General features: G+C 50.2%; 1 protein-coding gene across 2 annotated transcripts; it reads left to right on the top strand.

The window, feature by feature from the left end:
- The first annotated feature begins 847 nt into the window (after window positions 1–847).
- On the top strand, window positions 848–14,367 carry METTL13 (methyltransferase 13, eEF1A lysine and N-terminal methyltransferase). Of its 2 annotated transcripts, none has more exons than XM_004756705.3 (8): window positions 848–1,306; window positions 2,687–3,446; window positions 4,733–4,932; window positions 6,670–6,865; window positions 7,669–7,836; window positions 9,312–9,527; window positions 11,895–12,026; window positions 13,263–14,367. In XM_004756705.3, the coding sequence occupies exons 1-8, from the start codon at window positions 1,154–1,156 to the stop codon at window positions 13,535–13,537; spliced, it is 2,100 nt and encodes a 699-aa protein (XP_004756762.3). In that variant the 5' UTR covers window positions 848–1,153; the 3' UTR covers window positions 13,538–14,367. The 2 variants fall into 2 exon arrangements, with proteins under 2 accessions (XP_004756762.3, XP_044940548.1); XM_045084613.1 differs by having other exon boundaries at window positions 2,687–2,986; window positions 4,741–4,932.
- Window positions 14,368–20,336: the final 5,969 nt, after the last annotated feature.

Genomic DNA, 20,336 nt, shown 5'->3' on the forward strand with positions numbered 1-20,336 from the left:
GCCCGCGAGGCGCCCGTGGGCACGCGGGCCGGGCCGGGAGCGGCGTCAGCGCGGGAGGGGAAGACGAGCACCGGAAGCAGCGACCGTTCACCTCACAAGTCAGGTGCGCGGGAGCGGCCGCTGCGCGGTGCCAGCCGCAGGACAGCCTGAGGAGGCCGAGTGTCCGAAGAGTCTGGCACGTGCGTGCAGCGCTGCGGGGGAGCGGCGGCCGAGGAGGCCCCTCGGAATTCGCAGCTGCTGTTCCTCTGCTGAGCGTTCCCGTCAGCACACTAACGGCGGGATCCCGCATTCTAGAGCAGGACGAGCACGCTCAGGGCCGGCTTTCTCCAGAATAAACATCCACCACGCACGTCGAGGGGCGACACTAAGCGACGGCGGGGGCGAGGCCGAAGGTAACGCGGCCAGGACGGCTCTTCTGCTAAGCACGGGCTCTCCTCAGCCCTGGCCGCACGTCCGTCCGCTGGCTTTTCTGCTCTGGGGGCCGCCTCCTGCCCGCGGCCTCCGCGGCCCGCGCGCCGCCCTTCGCGATGGAAGCGGCCAGGAGGCCCCGGGACAGAGCGCGAGCACCGCTGGCGGGAAGCCCGGGCGGGGTCCTCGGCGGAGGAGACGCTCAGAGCCGGGAAGGCTGCCCTCTCGCGGCGCTCGGACGCAATCCCGCCGACGCGGCCGCGGGGTGTCTTCCGCCCGGACTCGGGCCCGTGGCCCCGCCCCCTGCTGCCGCGCGCGTATCCACGCTCGGAGCCGGCGCGGTAGGTGGCGAGCGTGTGTCGGCCAATGAGGCGCCAGAAGCGAAAGACTGGCCAATGAGACGCTGGGAGCGTCGGGCGGCCGGCCAATCGCGACGCCTGGCACCCGGATATGATTGCGGGTTCTGAAGGCCCGCGGTGAGCGAGTGTGAGGGGCTCGGCACGTGGGGCTGGGGCTGGTGCTGGGAGCCGGGAGCCGGGAGCGCGGGTGACCGTGGTTCGGGTTCCGTGTCCCGCGCGTGGGGCCTGCGTGTCCGCGTCACCCCTCTGGGGTCGAGCGGCGGCTCAGCCCGTGCGGGCCGAATTCCGACGCCGGGCGGCGGCGCGGGCGCGTGTGCAGGCGCAGCCCATGGTCCCTCAGCGGGCGAGCCGGAGCGTGGCGGAGACGCGGCGCGGACGGTGACAGCATGAACCTCCTACCCAAGAGCTCCCGGGAGTTCGGCTCCGCGGAGTACTGGGAGAAGTTCTTCCAGCAGCGGGGGAAGCGGGCTTTCGAGTGGTACGGAAGCTACCTGGAGCTGTGCGGGGTGCTGCACAAGTACATGAAGCCCCGGGAGAAGGTGAGCGCGGCCGCGCGCCCGGCGTGCGCTCGGAGCGTGGGCGCCGAGCTCCGTCCCGCAGCCGGTGGCGGGAGGCGACGGGCCGCGGTTCACGGCGGCCGCCTGGGCCCGCGTCTCCGGACTCGGCGCGTCCCGCGGCTCAGAGGCAGCTCTGAAACGTCCTGTGCAAGGCTTCGGGGTGGGGGGCGACCTGCTGCCCCAGCCCCTCCCTGACTTAGTCATCGCCCGGGAAGAGGGACCGCAGTAGTGACCCTGGCTGTCGCCTCCCGGGGCCGTTTCCGTCACGGCGCACCGGTGTGGAGCCGGCGGTCGCCGTGGCTTTCCTGACGCCGAGTCCGCCGGCGGGGGCTGTGGCCGGTGCGGCGCTTCCGGCCTGCGCTGCGCCGGCGACCTGGAGCCGGAAGGCACGTCCCGGGGTGCCCGGGGCCAAGCTGAGCGCCGGGGGCTCGGGGTCGACGAGGTGTGCTGGGTGGGGGGGGGTGGCAGCGAAAGAAGGGCGGGAAGGTGACTGGTGGGGCGCGTGCGGAGTGCGGGGCTGTGCGGGTGCCGCGTGCGCTCCTCCCGCGGCTGGGATCTCGTCACGACTCCGCGGGGCTCCTGCACGGGCTGTCGGGGCAGCGGCGGCCCCGAGCGCCGGTGTCTCGCCGCAGGTCGTGTGCAGGGAGCGCTCCCGTGGGAGCTGAGACTCAGCCCCATCAGGGCAAGACTTGGGCTCTTCCCACCAGGCTTTTCCAGGGAGGGGACCCTGGGGCCGCATTTGGAGGGCTGGGTGCACGACTGCTGCGCAGAGAGCGGGCAGCAGCTTGTGTTTCAGGTTTGGCTTTGGGACATAGCGGAATACAGGCCCGTGGGTGGCTCCGTGGACTCGGTGCTGGATTCTTGAGTTCAGCTCAGGTCTTGGTCTCTGGGTTGTGATTTCAAGTCCGGCCTTGGCCTCCGAGCTGGGGCTGGAGCCACCTTAAACCGAAGGAGTAAAGAATACCGTGAGGTGGACCCGAAGGCATGAGTGATTGAATATGGTTCTTCCACAACTGGGTTTGAATAGCCAAAGAAGAGGTGTGACCTGTCCGTGTTTGGATTCTGTGCCTTCCTATCACTTCTTGAGTAACTGATGGTTGCTTCAGGGCGGACAACCAGGATTAGCTTGTTTGTGTAGAAAGCCCATTTTCCCATACCCTCCTTCGTGTGGCTGAATGTGGTTTCCACCGATGAGTTTCCCTAAGATGGAACCTGGAATCGCCTGGGAAATGGTGCTGTCTCCTAACAGTAGCATGTGCACCCCTGGAAACTTACCAGCCACGGGGAGATCTGATTCCTGAACGTATCTGCATGTCATTCCTCTGCCTTGACCACCTTCATCTTGTTGGTTTTTCCCCTCAGGTGCTGGTGATTGGGTGCGGGAACTCGGAGCTAAGTGAGCAGCTGTATGATGTGGGCTATTTGGATATAGTGAACATTGACATCAGTGAGGTGGTCATCAAGCAAATGAAGGAACGCAATGCCAGCCGACGGCCCCAGATGAGCTTCTTGAAGATGGACATGACACAGATGGAGTTTCCTGATGCTTCGTTCCAGGTGGTGTTGGACAAGGGCACCCTGGACGCTGTCCTGACAGACGAGGAGGAGAAGACCCTGCACCAAGTGGACAGGATGCTGGCTGAGGTTGGCCGTGTCCTGCAGGTGGGCGGTCGCTACCTCTGCATCTCCCTGGCTCAGGCTCACATCCTGAAGAAAGCAGTGGGTCACTTCTCTCGGGAGGGGTGGATGGTGAGGGTACACCAGGTGTCCAGCAGCCAGGACCGGGTACTGGATGCAGAGCCTCGGTTCTCTCTACCTGTCTTTGCCTTCATCATGACCAAGTTCAGGCCAGTCCCTGGCTCTGCCCTTCAGATCTTTGAGCTGTGTGCTCAGGAGCAGGGCAAGCCTGTGCGGCTGGAGAGTGCCGAGCGGCTGGCTGAGGCGGTGCGTGAGCGGCAGCAGTATGCCTGGCTGTGCAGCCAGCTGTACCGCAAGGCCGGGCTGGGGAATGTATCTCTGGACTTGTGCGATGGGGACACGGGGGAGCCACGCTACACCCTCCACGTGGTGGACAACCCCACTGTGAAACCATCGCGGGACAATCATTTTGCCATTTTCATCAGTGAGTTGGGATTGCTCCCTCTCTTCCCTGGAGGGGCTGGCTTACAGGGGCTGGGGCTTTGGTGGATGGGTACGCCGTGGCTGGTTTATCTTGCAGGGGGTGGCACTTCAAGAAGTTAGACTCTCCCAGGCATGAGGGAGGGGGAGTAGCAGCTGTCCAGCTACCTGCTTAAGATTTGAGGCTTATTTCTTCACACCTTCCATTGCAAAGGCTTGGTAGAGTGTGAGAAAGGGTTTGGTAGGGAGGAGAGGGAGAGGCAACTGGGATAAATTTAGGTAAGCCTCACAGTGTAGCGAGTTACTTTGTACCACAGAGTCCTGGAAGCAGCAGAGTCAGCTCCGTAGCCTGTGAGCTGCATGACTTGGGGAGAACTGCTGTACTTCTCTGCCAAACTCGGAGATAGTACAGAGTAGTAGCTAAACAAACCACTGTTGGGTTCCAGTTCTAGCTCAGTCCCTTCCTGGTGGTGTGACCCTGGACATTCCCTTTCTTTCTGTGCCTGAGTTTCCTCATCTATAAAGTGAGGTTGTTAACTGTCGTGTAGGTGTGAGAGGTGTAAAATCTCTTCGAGTGGTGCTCGCACATGGTAAGTGCTTGGAAAACAGAAGTGGTATTAGTGAAGGGTGTAAATAATACCAGATTTACCTCCGTAATGGTGAAAAGAAATAGGATGACGAAGTGCTTTCAAAAGTAGGAAATTCTAGACAAAGGCAAGTTGTTGAAATTATCACCCTGGTAATTTGCTGACAAGTCAGCTATTTTCCCAAGTATTCCATAATCCTGCCTGTCCACCTATGGGAACAAAGAGTGTAGTGGACACAAGCATGGGGTCTGGGGCTTGACTGCCTGGGTTTGAACCCCAGCTTCCCCATTTATGAATTGTGTGAATTTGGGCAAATAATTCTACTTCTGTGTCTCAATGTCCTCATTTATGAAATGGGAATAATAATACCACCTGTATCTTAGCCTGTTGTGAAGATTCAATTAGTTTCTGTTTGTACACTTCTTGGAATAATGCTTAGCGTGTAATAAGTGTTAGTATTATTGTTATTTTTCTTGGACTAGGTACCCTCCTCTCTCCCTCACATGGTCACGTGGGTCCTACCATGTGTCTGATGGCTGCTTTGCTCTGGGCATTGTGCACTAGGGAATTGACAGCCCTCAGTGGGTCATAGTTGGAAGGGATGCTAGGACTTCACTGGGGCTGACTCTGTGCCATGTAGGTTATATTGGTTGGGTCTTGAACACTCTTCCCTGGACTCTGTGTCACCAAGTGCTCTTTCCAGTCCCCCAGGGTCGCGAGACCGAGTGGCTCTTTGGCATGGAAGAGGGTCGGAAGCAGCTGGCGGCCAGTGCAGGCTTCAGGAGGCTGATCACAGTGGCCCTCCACCGGGGCCAGCGGTACGAAGGCATGGACAGCATCCAGGCCGAGCTGTCAGCCAGAGTCATGGAGTTGGCTCCTGCTGGGATGCCCGCCCAGCAGCAGGTAATAGAGCTCTGGCAGCAGCTTTCACGGATCTCTAGAGAAGTCATATTAGCAGCCACATAGGCATAGGGTGACTCGGAAGGAGCTAGGACGAGGGTCCGTGCCCCTGGCATATTCCTGGTGGGCATGTCAACAGCTCAGAAATAAGTGGGCAGTACTTCAGTTCTCTTGACTCCAGGCAGTGAGAGGAGGGAGAAGGGTTGCTATGTGGGGCCTCTGCGACTCCACACAGAAACGAAATGCTCTCCACCTTCCAGGCTCTAGCTCTTTATACTGTGGGTTGTTCAGACTCTGTTTCTCCTTACCCCCTTTTGTGTCTTTTGCTTCTTGGAACTATCATTATCTTGAGTGTAGAGTGAAAAAGAGGCAAAACAGCTCAGATTAGTTTTCAGGATATTAGCATTGCTGGCCTGGCATTTTCCTGGGAAGGAAACAGGGTTTTTGCTGATATTGTCTGTCTTACCCCATCCTGCTCGGACAGGGTCATTGATAGCTGAGTACCTTACAGGTGCTTTAGCCATGGCAGGTAGGAAAGCCAAGTTCCTTAGGGGCATGTTGCTGTGGTAGCAGATGTGGAAAGATAAACCTAGACTCCCTAGTTCTAGCCTGTGGTTCTGCCCACTACACTGTCTTGTGTTTGCAGATGAATGTGTGTTTGATTGGGGTTGGTGTCCCTCAAAGAGATGGAGATCTTGTGGGGAGTGCCGGTGTCTCTGCAAAGCCAGGGGTCCCTGGTGATTATTAATACTCTTGGAGGTCTTTAAAAGAAATGGAAGTAAAGATTGAGAAGGGAAATGGAAAAGTCTAGAGGGAAAATGTATTTTTCTCCTAAATTTTTCTCTTGTTAAGAAAAATGGGGAAAGGGGTGCCTGGGTGGCTCAGTGGGTTAAAGCCTCTGCCTTCGGCTCAGGTCATGATCCCGGAGTCCTGGGATCGAGCCCCGCATTGGGCTCTCTGCTCAGCAGGGGGCCTGCTTCCCCCCCCCCCCCTGTCTGCCTCTCTGCCTACTTGTGATCTCTGTCAAATAAATAAATAAAATCTTAAAAAAAAAAAAGAAAAGAAAAATGAGGGAAAAGATGAGAATAATTGCAGGGAGAGAGTTCGCCAAACTTAGAATGCTTGGTCTCTCTCTGGATTTGTTCTCAGATTTCCTTCTCTCATAGTTATAGTTCCCTGCGGAAGGTTCCCTCTAGGTTTTATGGAAAGTCCTTTGAACATTCCTAAGGAGAAACTCATGCTTTTCTGAGGGAGAAACCTTGCATTTTAATGAGGGTTTAGGGGTTTCCAAAGAGTGAATTAAACCTTTTGTGATCTCTTGAAAGGCCCCAGGAAAGTTCCTTTCTTTTTTCTTTTTTTTTAAATGCAGCTTACTTAGTTTTTTTTTAAGATTTTATTTATTTATTTGATAGAGATCACAAGTAGGCGGAGAGGAGGCAGGCAGAGAGAGAGAGAGAGAGAGGAGGAGGAAGCAGGCTCCCCACTGAGCAGAGAACCCGATGTGGGGCTCGATCCCAGGACTCCGGGATCGTGACCTGAGCTGAAGGCAGAGGCTTAACCCACTGAGCCACCCAGGCGCCCCTCAGGAAAGTTTCTTATTAGAATGGCAAATCTTGGAAGTTCTTGGTGTCCTGAACCTTGGTATGGGGATTCCTCATACACAAACAAAGAGAAAAGATGATCATTTCTCATGTTTCTTAATTGAGCTGGTATTTGACCACATCTCTGTTATATCTTCAGGTGCCCTTTCTGTCTGTGGGTGGGGACATCGGGGTCCGGACCATTCAGCACCAAGGCTGCAGTCCCTTGAGTGGCAGCTACGTGGTCGAGGATGTGCAGGGGGATGACAAGCACTACTTCCGGCGGCTCATCTTTCTCAGCAACAGGAATGTGGTGCAGTCTGAAGCCAGGTTGCTGAAGGATGTGTCTCACAGAGGTGAGGTGTCATCCGCACACTGGTGGAACCCAAGTGGACATGGCCTGGACTTTCCGTTCAGGGTGGTCAGACCGACCTGGGTACCTGTGATCAGAGGGACACAGCTCTGTGAGTTTTCCTGTTACCATCTGGGCTCTGCTGTAAACGGCAGTAAATAGAATGTTCTTGAGCGAAGTCCGGGTCTCAGATGATAAGGGGCTGGGGTGGTGCTTTACCACACAGATGTGGTTATCACTTTAATGCCTTCAGTTTGGAGGCCATCTGTTTTGTACGGGGCTCCATATGCGTCTGTATTATATTAATTCAGTAAACTTCTGTGAGGTGAGCCGGAAAAGTTCAGGTGCAGGTGACCCCCCACCTCCTCCATACTGCCGGCCTCTGCGATAGGTTTCAGAAGGGCTTTGGAGTTGGCGGGTACCTCACAGGTCACCTAGTCTGGTGCTGTTTAGTAGAACTCTCTGCATTGGAGGGAATGTTTAATGTCTGCTTAGTCGCCCAATACGGTAACCATTGGCCTCCTGAGCACATGGAATGTGGCTGCTGCAAGGAAGGCGCTGAAACGTTAACGTTTTCAAATTGTAAATTATGTTCAGTGGCCACAGGTGGCTAGTGGCTATGGTATTGGACAGTGTAGATCTAGGCCATGTCCTCTAGGATCCTTTCCATTTCCTTAAAGTAGGCTCCGGGGGCGTGGGTTCTTGAGTCGGGTCGGCCTCGCTGCAGCACAGTGCTGCTGGTACGGCTTGCCTTCCCTGGACTAGCGTGCTCAGCATAGGACCTCGTCATCTCTGTTTCTCATTTAGCCCAGAAGAAACGGAAGAAGGACAGGAAGAAGCCGCGGGCTGATGACACTCCAGAGGACCTGCCTGCAGCCCCAGGGCGGCCCGTTGACAAGACTTACCTGTGCTGTGAGCACCACAAAGCAATGATTGCTGGCCTTGCCCTGCTCAGAAACCCGGAGCTGCTCCTAGGTGAGGGGGACTCCGGTGCCCTCCACAGGCGGGGGTGTGGACGATTACAGCTGTCTTGTGGGAGCACAGCGTTGACAGACCAACAAATCCACATAGATCCGTAGTTTTCTCCTTCCCAGTGTTCTTCTAAGTTAATAAATGGCCAGTAGCTCTTCCCTCAGACTCCGATTGTAATCGCAAAATGACTGCATGTGTGGGTGTCTAACTTTTTTTAAAAATTCATTTATTTAAAATATTAAAGTGGGGGGGAGGGTGACTGGGTGATGGATGTTGGGGAGGATATGTGCTATGGTCAGTGCTCTGAATTAAGACTGATGATTCACAGACCTACACCCTTGAAACAAATAATACTTTGTATGTTAATAATAAAATCAATATATTACTGTTAACATGTTAATATAAATAGTATAATTATTAATATTGATAATGTAATTATCAATAATATTGACAATTAATATAATGTTGATAAAGTGTATGCAGTGAGCTACAGAAAGTACACAGATTTTAAGCTGTTCAGTTTATTGAGTGTTTGCCTATGTCTACCCGTGTAACCAGATGGAACATTTAAAAATCATGACTCCAGAAATTCCTGTGCACTTGGGAAGAATTTCTGGCTTTCAGTCCTGCATTATTTGAGCACCAGATGCAATTCTTTCTCGAATTTCTACTTACATTAAGAAATCTATTATTATTGGTAGAATAATCATAGGCTTATTACTAATAATTAATTAATTTGGATCTGACCACAGTAGCAAAAATGTTCATTTTTCTGTCTAGGCTTTTAACTGTTCATCTAAAGGCCTGAGGATGTCTTATGAAACACCCTGTGATCTTGGCTTATCTTGGTGTTGCTGTATGTCCCTAGAGGCTCAGTTCTTAGGTTTAATCCTCGGATACCAATCCTAATTTAATGTCTCCTTCTGGTGACTTTTGTTTCTTGTCTTCTTCTGTCTGCCTATGGTTGCTGAGGTTTCTCTGTACTTAGGACTAGGATTTGGGCCTTTGTTTTCCCATGATTTCTGGAACTTGGGTGGAATGACTTGGCTGATGTGTCTGAGAGGGCAACTGTGGCCTTTGAGTTGAAAGCTGGGCAGAGGGCATTGCATCTACACTGCCTTGAGAGCGAGATGTTGGCCATAGTTCCTGCCAGTTCCTAGGGGAAGTCTGATCATGCTTATGGTGGGGATTCTTGGTATGATATCAGCTGAGAGCTTTGGGATCTTTAAGGCTCTGTAATAATAACACACTGGTTCAGCTTCTGGATGTAGTAGAGAAAGGATTGTGAGGCCAGGGTTGAGTTTTCAGATGTCAGATTGGCCCCTAAATTTCTGGGATGAGACAGAGAGGCTGGGCCCCTAAATCTTGTATCCCCTGGGCAGAGCAAATAATCCAGCTCCCTCCTTAGCCCTCCCCAAGGCTAGTACAAAGCTTTCAGTGGGCAGATTGTCAAATGATTCTTTATTCCTTTATTGCAGAGACCCCACTGGCGTTGTTGGTAGTAGGCCTGGGTGGGGGCAGCCTCCCTCTGTTTGTCCACGATCATTTCCCGAAGTCCTGTATTGATGCTGTGGAGATCGACCCCTGCATGTTGGAAGTGGCCACCCAGTGGTTTGGCTTCTCCCAGAGCGATCGGATGAAGGTCCATATTGCAGACGGCCTGGACTACATTACCAGCCTGGCGGGAAGAGAAGGTACTACAGCTTTCGGAGAATTTGGAAGGGTGTTGGGAGAAGAGTCCTCAAAGTCAGCAGACCTGCACGGGCCTCTAGGCTTCATCTATGACAATTAACGTTGTCCCAGTCTTTCGCCCGTTGATCTGTTCATTCATTGGTGATGTACTGGTTCAGTAAGTCTGGAGTGCCGGCCACGTCCTCGGCACTGAGCTGGGCGGTCGGGATACAGCAACAAGGAAAATCGACCATCTCGGCCCTTGGGGTGCTAACGGATCAGTGGGTTTTTCTCCCGGTTCTCTTCTGACTCTGTGTCCTTGCCACTTCCTCAATCTCCCAAGGAACCCCTAAGGTGTGTAGCTGGGTGAGGAAAAGGGGAAGAAAAGTTGGGGTGTGTGTGGGGGGTTGTTTATTCAGTCTTTCAGCTGGGGGTGAAGCAGAGAGAGAGCCAGCCAGCGTTCATGTAGATCAGTGCTTGTACCCCTGGAGGCGCCGGGCTGTGTGTACAGACGTGTCGTTGGCCCTCGTAAGCACAGGGTGAGGGCGCTTCCGGCAGCAAGTGAGTAGAGACCAGAGATCCTGCTTAACATCCTGCCGTGCACGGGACAGCCACCCTTGACAGAGAATTACCTGTTCCCAGTGTCAGTGGTGCTGAGGTTGAGAAACGCTGAAGCAGAGGCTGCTCAGTGGGGTGGTGGCGGCCCTGCTGTGCTGGAGTTAAGGCTCCATTTTGCTCTAATGTTTCCTATCTCAGACTTAGGACAAAGGCATATTAATGTTCTGCAATAGCTCCTGTGCTCCTTTTGCCACGTTCTATGTAGGCTCTCCGGAGCATGGGTCCCTCAGGGAGAAGTCAGCCAGGTCGGTTCTGTCTTAAGTGAACCTGGGAGCTTGAGCCACACACCCTTCCTGGTCTGTCTGTTCCATACCTCACCCTCTGGTTCTCACTGGATCAGAGCATCTCCCAGTTAGGGTGTGGTAGAGCAGGGTGCCTGGGGTGAGTATTTTGGTGCAGGAATTTTAATTGCAAGCTGAACTTTCTATGAAGTGTGTCTAAGTCTATTAGAGCTTTACAAGTTACCTCTCTGAGGCTGGGGCCCATGTGGGGACTTGGGCCCAACGTAGCTAGTACGTGGGAAATCTTTGACACTGCTCAAAGCTCATGGCAGACGCTCAGTCTGTGATGTGTTGCCATCATTACTGCCTGTCAGTCAGTTCTGAAGAGCCCGGCAATCGTCTCTAACAAGCACCTTCCAGGTTGTTAGAGGGCTCAGTGCTACAGATGTGAGCAGTGGTTGTCCTTGGACTTTGCTGCTCTCTAAGAAACCAAAACGAGATCTGTGCCATGCCCGGTAATGGGCATGCAGTAGTCCTAAGTCAATATTTATTAATTATTGAATAACCGTTTTCGTGGTCTCAAAGTTCGCTGCAAGTCAGTAGCATTGCAGGTTACCCCTGTAAAAACGGTTTCCGTTAGAGCAAGGGAAGCATCTCCCGCATCACCCGTTCTTTCTCACCCAGGTAGCTAGATCTTTTTTCTTGAGCCCGTAGTTATTCAAGTACTAGAAAAAATACACTAACTTTAATTTGATAACATTTTCCCCTGCAACCACTTGCTAGGTCAGTCCTTAAAGGCTTAGGCAGCTGCTTTGTGTAAATCAATAGTTCTTAACTGTGCCTATATTTTGAATTACCTGGGAGTTAAAGAAAAATACTTGAGGCTTCCTGTCTCTCCACCTACCTGTTCCTTCCCACACCAGGGTTTTTGACTCGGGTGGTCAGAAATGGAGCCCAGATTCTCCCAAGTATTTCAGATACTCTGAGGTGACCCTAAGGTTCTGCTGGGATTGAAAATCACTGGTACAGATAGACTCTTAACCAAGTAGCAGTGGTGCTAGTGTGGACCCGATGAATATGTGTGCTTATGGGAGGGGCTTTTATTTTTTTTATTTTTTAAAGATTTTGTTTATTTATTTGACAGATCACAGGTTGGCAGAGAGGCAGGCAGAGAGAGGGGGGAAGCAGGCTTTCCACCGAGCAGAGATCCCTAAACCCAGTTCGGGGATCAATCCCAGGACCCTGAGATCACGACCTGAGCTGAAGACAGAGGCCTAACCCACTGAGCCACCGAGGCATCTCTGGAAGGTGCTTTTTAAATGTGGAGGAAAAGATCAGGTCAAAGCCCTGGCTGTCATGTGGGGAGCTCACAGCAGAATGCTGAGTGACAGTGACTCCCCTGGACAGTCACTCAGTGTCCTTACAGACAAGCCATGGCGCCGTGTCATCCTTCTGATGTAGCCGCCTGTGGCCACCACAGGTCACAGGGCACGTGTGGTGTAGGAACGTATATGGTGTTAGACAAAGACTTGATTGCTTCTCTTTTCCCAGCTCGGCCCCACTACAATGTCGTCATGTTTGATGTCGACAGCAAGGACCCAACACTGGGAATGAGTTGCCCACCACCAGCTTTTGTGGACCAGCCTTTCCTGCAAAAGGTCAAAAGCATCTTGACTCCTGAAGGTAGGAAGTACAAAAGGTTGCGGTGGGAGGTGGGATGGAGCCTTTAAAAATTGTTTTCTTTTTAATGAAAAGTGTGCATAAGTGTGTAGCTCGATGAATTTCCCCGAAGTGAACACATCCGTGTACTCTGAAAACACAGAACACTTGCAGCCCACCAGAGGGTCCACCCCTCACCTCCTCCTATAACTCCTCCTCTCCAGGGGAACCCCATCCTAACTTCAGTCGGTACTGCTTAGTTTTGCCCATTTTTGTTCTTTGTGTAAATGGAATCTTACAGAATATATTCCTTTTGTGTTTTTCTCTTTCTTTATCCATAGTGTTGTGTTTACATTGTTATTTTTATTGTTGTGTAGTGTCATTGTGTGTCTGTACTGCATTGGTTTCTCCAGTCTGCTGTGCTATTGGATTATTTCCTGCTTGAGGCTTTTATAAGCAGTATTGACATCAACACTCCAGTAGGTGCCTTTTGGTGAAATGCATTTGCAGGTCTGTCAGGCATGTAGGTGAGGTTGTAATTGCTGGATCAGAGTTTCCTTGTAAGCTGGGGTTTCCTAGATGTTGCCAGACAGTTTTACCGTGTGCAGCAATTCATATCTCCCCCCGCGTGGTCATGCCAGCTGCCATCTGATTTCTTTCCATGGGGCTGGCCTAGACATTGTGCTGTTCTGTCGTCAAAGCAGCCCCTTTTCAAATAAGGAAACTGAAGTAAGGAAACTTAGCCAAACAAGCTAGCAAGCTGTGGCGCCAGCTTCTCTTGGAAGCTAGAGCTCTTAGACCTCACGTTGACAGCCTCCCAGATGTTTTGGCTTGGTGTCAGGTACTTGGGCGAACATAGATTTTGGGAACCTTCATTGTTAGAGGTCAGGGTAACATTGGCCCTCTTCCTGGCTGCTAAATACCCCAAAGTGTGTATGTCAAGAGTGTGACACCCCTGTGGAGTTGGTACATTTTTTTCTTGGAGTGTTAATTACTTCTTTCTCAAAGCATTTCTTTGGGAAACTGAGGCAAGGAGAATGGCAAAGTAATTTGTTACCAGCACAGAAGAGCAAGAAATTAGCTGGACGTTTTCTCACAGTTCACATATTCCTACCTTCATACGCACTGTGCTCTCTGCAGACTCACTGCAGCTGTGTTTTCTTAGGCCACCAGCAGGAATCGGTCTGTTCTCAGAGCTGAACCTTGTCTCCAACGTGTCCCCGATCTGCCAGACATGACTCTTTCCTTCCTGCCCTGTAGGTGTCTTTATCCTCAACCTTGTGTGCCGGGACTTGGGGCTGAAGGACTCAGTTCTGACCGGTCTCAAAGCGGTCTTCCCTCTCCTGTATGTGCGGCGAATTGAGGGTGAAGTAAATGAGATCCTGTTCTGCCAGCTGCACCCGGAGCAGAAACTTGCCATGCCAGAGGTCTTGGAAATGGCCCAGGCCTTGGAGCAGACCCTGAGGAAGCCTGGGAGGGGCTGGGATGACACGTATGTACTGTCAGATATGCTCAAGACCGTGAAGATTGTGTGACTGCTGGGCCGGGAAGTCTGCTCTGCTTCCTGCCACACTGACCTTGGGCTCCTAGCCTTCCAGAGATTGAAGAATTATAACGCATAGTATTTTTTAAGCCTTGTGTTTTTCTTGGTTTCATACCTCCACCTTAGTGAGGTTGCCTGAAGATCTGGGGAAATAAAAAATGTCCTTCCCATCCTGTCCTCTTTAGTACCACTTGGGTTGATTCCCTCTGCTGCTTCTCCTGTGTCCCTGCGTAGGATTCCCTGCTGGAGCTCCCAACAGATGCTGATGCCTTAATGACTATACACCGAGCTCCTTAGGATGGAAGACGATCACATTTGATTGCTGGTTTGCTTTTGCTTTATCTTCCTATTGGTTCTGTAGGAATGATCTCAAGTGAGATAACATAGCTTTCTATGCCAAAAGACTATAAAAAGAGTAGGATTTCCGTAGATGTGAGACAGATTTGAGAAAACATCTAATCCACTCTGTCTTCCTCCAGATGGAACTGCTGTGGACACGATTCCAAGTTGTAAGAACATGCTAACCCACTCTAACAACTTTTCTCAGCTACCCAAACCTTGTAGCCTAAGGTTTTTGTTCTGTTCTCAGTGGAAGGGATGGATTTAAGTGGCCCCATAATTGCATGTCAGAGACAGCTGACTGAATTCTCCAGAGTTGGTCTACTCTCCATTGACTGATGTGTGGGACCCAGCGCAAAGACTGTGATGGATGGTTAAGAGTGGCCAGAAAACACGGATTAGTAATAAAAATGAACATGTTCCGGTAACTTTAATTCACGTACACTATATCATTTAATGAAATAAAGGAATGTTAAGCCAAAACTACATCTAACCTCAAATCTCCTTTGAGCCAGCAGCATCGGTCCTATCTACCTATTTATTGAAACTGTAAAAGCAGCAGCTCAGAGATTGGCTGGAATTTCATCTCTCCTAATTATGCCAAAGCTGACTTAATGAGCAGTGCCGTGGAGAGTAAGCATTATCACCATACAGCATCCCAGCTTCCTTTACAGGCCCTTTCAAATGGACTCTAACTTCTTGAGGTGAAGCATATTTCAAAGGTAGTTTGTCATCCTCACAAAATCTTGTCAGGCCATTGAGGAGAAAGGATGTGAGGACAGAGTAGGGTGTTTGGATTTTACCCATTACAGAGACTTGGTGTTCCTTAAAGGGAGGACCTTTCCCTGGAGCCATGTAAAGGGAAGGCTGTGTCTTGTCCTGTCCCTGTACCTCAAAGGGCCTCAGTTTGGGAATCTTCCCATTGTCTTCTAACCTGTAAGCTCATGCAGTGTTAGGACAGGTGATAGAGGACCCGGGTCTGAGTCCGAGGGTTTACTCTGACTGCCCTTCTGTCCTCTCACTGTCTCAGGTTGCTGGCTTTGGGATAGCACATTTGGGTGGCACAGCCAAGCTAGAGATTTACCAGAATGAAGATGAGGTCTCAACTATCTAAGAAGAGCTGCCCAGGGGGCACCTGGGTGGCTCAGTGGGTTAAGCCGCTGCCTTTGGCTCGGGTCATGATCTCAGGGTCCTGGGATCGAGTCCCGCATCGGGCTCTCTGCTCAGCAGGGAGCCTGCTTCCTCCTCTCTCTCTCTGCCTGCCTCTCAGTGTACTTGTGATTTCTCTCTGTCAAATAAATAAATAAAATCTTTAAAAAAAAAGAAGAAGAGCTGCCCAGGGAATTAGGCAGGCTTGTTGGAAAGGAGCCTTCGGAAGTGGGAAGAGGCCGGCAGGGGTAATGACAGTTGTCTTCAAAATTTTGGAAGTCCGTGGGTACGAAAGAAGAGCGAAATTGATTTTGTGTACCTCCAAAGGCTGAAGGAAGACCAGTGGACAGAAATTATAGTTCGGCAGCTTTCAGCTTTATTTCCTTCGAAGAGATTTTTACCAATGGAGGCCACTTTGCTCCCTGGAACACAGGGTGTCTCAGGCGGTTTACTCATACTGGTCTTTACTCCCCTTGGTGTGCTCCGAGTTGTGAGGAAAGGGTTTTCTGTGTACAGGCAAGTGCCCTTGGTTGTGTCCCATCTTTCCCAGTGGAAAACTACTCCCTCTTTTAGGGGGGTGGTGATGAGTTTCCATTTTCTTTTTATTTCTTTTTTTTTGCGATATAATTGACATAAAACATTAGTTTCAGGAGTACAGCATGATTGTTATTTGTACATATTGCGAAATGATCACAATAAGTCTAGTTAACATCTCGCATCTCTTCACTTTTGTACTGATGACATGCAAATGGGTCTTTATGAGAATTTAGCCCAACTTTAGGCACAGGAATTCTGAAGGAGGGGGAAGCCTGTGAACTCGCATACCTTCCAGACTAGGCAAGTCACATAACTGTGAAGTGAGCAGGCATAAAACAGAAAGGCTAGGGTGAAGGCTGCGGCAGACCAGAAAATAAGGCTTCCCTCAAACGGGAACGTTTGACAGAACGTTGTCCCAGCAAAGCTAGGTCTTTGAAGAAAAGCCAGAAATCCTGAATGTTTCCGTGTGTGGCTATTAAAATATTGGCCAGTCAGAAAGTATCTTCAAGGGATGCCTGGGTGGCTCCGTCAGTTAAGTGTCTGCCCTCTGCTCAGCTCACGATCCCAGCATCTTGGAATCGAGTCCCACATCGGGCTCCTTTGCTCAGTGGGGAGCCTTCTTCTCCCTCTGCCTGCAGCTCCCCCTGCTTGTGTGCGCTGAGAAATAAACGAAATCTTAAAAAAAAAATCTTCAAGTCATAACTAACCTGTGGGCAGGAGTTTGCATCATCCACCATCCTGGGAAAGCTCCAGAGACTTGAGAATCCGGCACACATCCAGGCTCTGAGTGAGCCAAAAACAAGGAGCAAGCTGTTAGCTGCTGGTCCCGAAAGTCTGCGAAAGGCCCATTTTGCGAAATGACCTACATTTTCTGCAATGGCTACTCGTGTGTGGAGAGGGTCCCACCGTCCTTGGGGGAGTATACAGTTTAACTTTCCAGGACTCTCAGAGGTTGAGCAATAATAAATCTCATGACAACCTCCTCCTCCTCGTGCGAGACAAGTTCTGTAACAATCTGTTGCCCCTCTCTCACGCCTCCCAGCACTCCAGTTTCTCCGTGTGTGCCTCCAGTCTTCCATCACGGCTCAGCTTGCTAACTGAGCCGCTTCTTCAGTCCCTCCTGTGGGTAAACCAGTAGTTCTCAGCTTCACATTAGAGTCATCTGATACGGTAATCATGGTTGCCAAATGTGTCTGACATGTCCTAATCTTGGTAACCCATGAATATGTTACATTACATGGCAAAGGGGATTCATGTAGCTGATGGATTTGATATTGGGAATCAGCTGACTTTAAGATAGGAGATTATTCTTGATTATCTGGGTGAGCCCAACACAACGACAAGGGTCTTGAAATTGGCGGGGGTGGGGTGCAGAAAAGTCAATGTCAGAATGATCCAGTATGAGAAAGATTCCACTGATGGTTGCTGGTTTGAAGATTTAAAGAGCTCCTCGGCGTCTAGAACCTTGGAAAAGGTGAGAGAACTGATTCTCCCCCAGAGCCTCCAGTAAGGAATGCAGATCTGCCAACATCTTGATTTTAGTCCAGTGAGACCTCTTTGGGTCTTCGGCACTGTAGACATAAAAGATAATAAATGCGTTTTGTTTTAAGCCTCTAAGTCCATGGTAAATCATAGCAGTAATAGAAAACTAATATACCTGGGGAATGTTTTGTATATGATAAGAGCTTTTAAGATCTACTCTTAGTAACTTTCAAATATGCAATATAGTATTATTAACTATAGTCACCATGTTGTACATTATATTCCCTTGACTGATTTTATAACTGGAATTTTGTCCTTTTGACCCCCATCACTCATTGCACCCCCTCCCCCAGCAACCCTCAGTCTGTAAGCTTGGTTTTAGGGTCTTTGTTGTTTTATAAGATTCCACATGTGAGTAAGAGAGTATGATAATTGTCTTTCTTTGACTTATTTTACTTAGCATAATGGCCTCAGAGTCCTCCATGTTGTCTCAAATGGCAAGGTTTCATTCTTTATGGCAGAATAATATTCCATTGTCTATATGTTACCTCGTCTTCTTTATCCATTCAATGATAGACACTTAGGTTGTTTTCATATCTTGGATATTATAAATAATGATGTGATAAACATGGGGGGACACATATCTTTTTGAGCTAGTATTTTAATTTTCTTCTGATAAATACCCAGAAGTGGAATTGCTAGATCATAAGGTAGCTCTATTTTTAATTTTTTGAGGAACTGCCATACTGTTTTCCTCAGTGGTTGTACCATTTTACATTCTCACCAACAGTGTGCTACCTGGGATACCAAAAAAAATACTGAGGTTTGGGTACCACCTGTAGAGATTCTTGGTTTACTTGGTCTGGGAAACAGCCTACACATCAGACTATCAGAAGCTTTCTAGGTGATCACGGGCAGCCAAAGTTGAGGACGACTGAGGTAAAGGTGACGTGAGCGGCTATGTGATTCCGCTATGCTACTCCCATCGCTGGCTTAGCTCTGAGACACGAGCAGCAACATTCACTTGATGGAATATGTTCTCCCACTTTGTCTAGAAAAAACACACTGTTTGCCTTTCCTCAGACAGCACTCTTAACGCTGGCTGTGGAAGGTTTTTTCCTCCATACCAAGCAATGCTCCAGCTCATCACCACCAGCAAGGTGTCCTACAGTTCAGTTCAAATTGGACACATCTGCCTGAGGTTAGTGCAGACCCAGAGACTCCCTGCCCGGCTTCAGATGTGTCTCAGAATCGGGAGTCTGGGTGGTCGCTTGTGCTTCTCAGCAACGAGCCGTGAGTCATGGGTTCCCATGGCCCCTTCTCCGGTTCAATAATCAGCAAAAGCGGCTCACAGAACTGAGGGCCACTGTTAACTTAGGTCGCCAGTTTATTATAAAAGGATACAATTCAGGCACAAGCAGACGGAAGAGATGCACAAGGCACGGTGTCTGGGGGGGGGTGTGGAGCCCCCCTCCGGGCACGCCACCTTCCTTGCGCCTCCACGTGTCACCCACCCGGAGGGTCTCGGAACCTGTACTCTTGCGGTTTTTATGGAGGCTTCATCATGTAGGTATGACTGAGTGTTAACTCAATTTCCGGCCCCTCTCTCTTCCCCAGAGAATGAGAAGGGAGCTGAAAATTCCAAGCTTCCTCTTGAACCACAGCTTCATCTTTCTGGGGACCAGTTCCCATCCAAGAACCTACCAAGAATCACCTCGTTAGAACAAAAGATGCTTCTGTCACCCAGGAAATGATAGGACTTTCTGGAGCCCTGTGTCAGGAACTGGGGTTCAAAACCAACTGGTGGCTACTCAGTTGAGTCTCTGCCTTTGGGTCAAGTCATGATCCCAGGGTCCTAGGATCGGGCCCCATATTAGGCTCCTTGCTCAGCAGGGAGCCTGCTTTTCCCCTCCCTCTCCTGCTCCCCCTCTTTGTGCTCTCTTGCTCTCTTAAATATATAAAAAATCTTAAAAAAAGAAAGAAACCAAATGGTATTTTATATTATTTCATACATGTATGCACCTGTGCACACCTCACCTTTGTCCTTTGAGTGGTTGAGGGTGGGGCAAGATCAGCTTGCTGCACAGGGTAATTCTGTCCATGGAGCACAACAGCCCACTCTCCACTGTGACTGGGCCCTGAGCGTACTTCCTGAGGGCTAAAGAAAGCCCAAAGACTTTATTAAACCATAGGTAATCCAGTTTTTCTCTTGTGGTTTGTCTTCCATTCGGTTTCTACAAATTTGTCCAGTATTGGTTGATGATAAGTAGAATTTTTTAAAAAAAGATTTTATTTGAGAGAGAGACAGAGCACCAGAGCGGGTGGGGAGGGGCAAAGAGAGAGGGACAAGGAGGCTCCCCACTGAGCTAGGAGCTGGACATGGGGTTTGAGCTCATGACCCCGGGATCATGACCTGAGCCAAACTCAGATGCTTAATGGACCAAGGCACCCAGGAACCCCAAGTAGTAGAATTTTTTTTTTTTAAGATTTTATTTATTTGACAGGGATCACCGGTAGGCAGAGAAGCAGGCAGAGAGAGTGGGGGAAGCAGCCTCCCTGCTGAGCAGAGAACCTGATGTGGGGTTCGATCCCAGGACCCTGGAATCATGAGCTGAAGGCAGAGGCTTTAACCCATTGAGCCACCCAGGTGCCCCAAGGAGTAGAATTCTTAAGTTGAGTTTTCCTTATATTCAATAGGCTTTTATTTATTTGTTTATTCTTGGAGATGCTGTTCTGTGCCAGACTCCATGCTTGTACTGAGGATAGAAAGGGAAGAGATGCAGCTCCTGATGTTATAGAGCTTCCTGAGTAGCTTGGGAGGTAAGTTGCAACACATGGTTGAGTTCTGGAACCATATGTGCAAAAAGTGTGAGGAATGCACAGAAGAGGTGTTTGCTGAGAGTCTTAGATCCTTGTTAGACAGGTAAGGGTCTGGTCTCCATAAAAACGCCCCTCTTTTTTTTTTTAATTTATTTTTTATTTATTTTCGGCACAACAGTATTCATTATTTTTTCACCACACCCAGTGCTCCATGCAATCCGTGCCCTCTATAATACCCACCACCTGGTACCCCAACCTCCCACCCACCCGCCAATTCAAACCCCTCAGATTGTTTTTCAGAGTCCATAGTCTCTCATGGTTCACCTCCCCTTCCAATTTCCCCCAACTCCCTTCTCCTCTCCATCTCCCCATGTCCTCCATGCTATTTGTTACGCTCCACAAATAAGTGAAACCATATGATAATTGACTCTCTCTGCTTGACTGATTTCACTCAGCATAATCTC

This window comes from Mustela putorius, unplaced genomic scaffold (genome assembly GCF_011764305.1).
Source record: "Mustela putorius furo isolate JIRA1106 unplaced genomic scaffold, ASM1176430v1.1 tig00000785_pilon_pilon_pilon, whole genome shotgun sequence".
NCBI lineage: Eukaryota > Metazoa > Chordata > Mammalia > Carnivora > Mustelidae > Mustela > Mustela putorius.

Coding starts and splice junctions, on each gene's coding strand:
- METTL13 (XM_004756705.3), top strand. CDS start 1,154: ATGAACCTCCTACCCAAGAGCTCCCGGGAGTTCGGCTCCGCGGAGTAC. Junction 6,866..7,668: donor GAAGGATGTGTCTCACAGAG/GTGAGGTGTCAT, acceptor TTTCTCATTTAG/CCCAGAAGAAACGGAAGAAG. Junction 9,528..11,894: donor CAGCCTGGCGGGAAGAGAAG/GTACTACAGCTT, acceptor CTCTTTTCCCAG/CTCGGCCCCACTACAATGTC.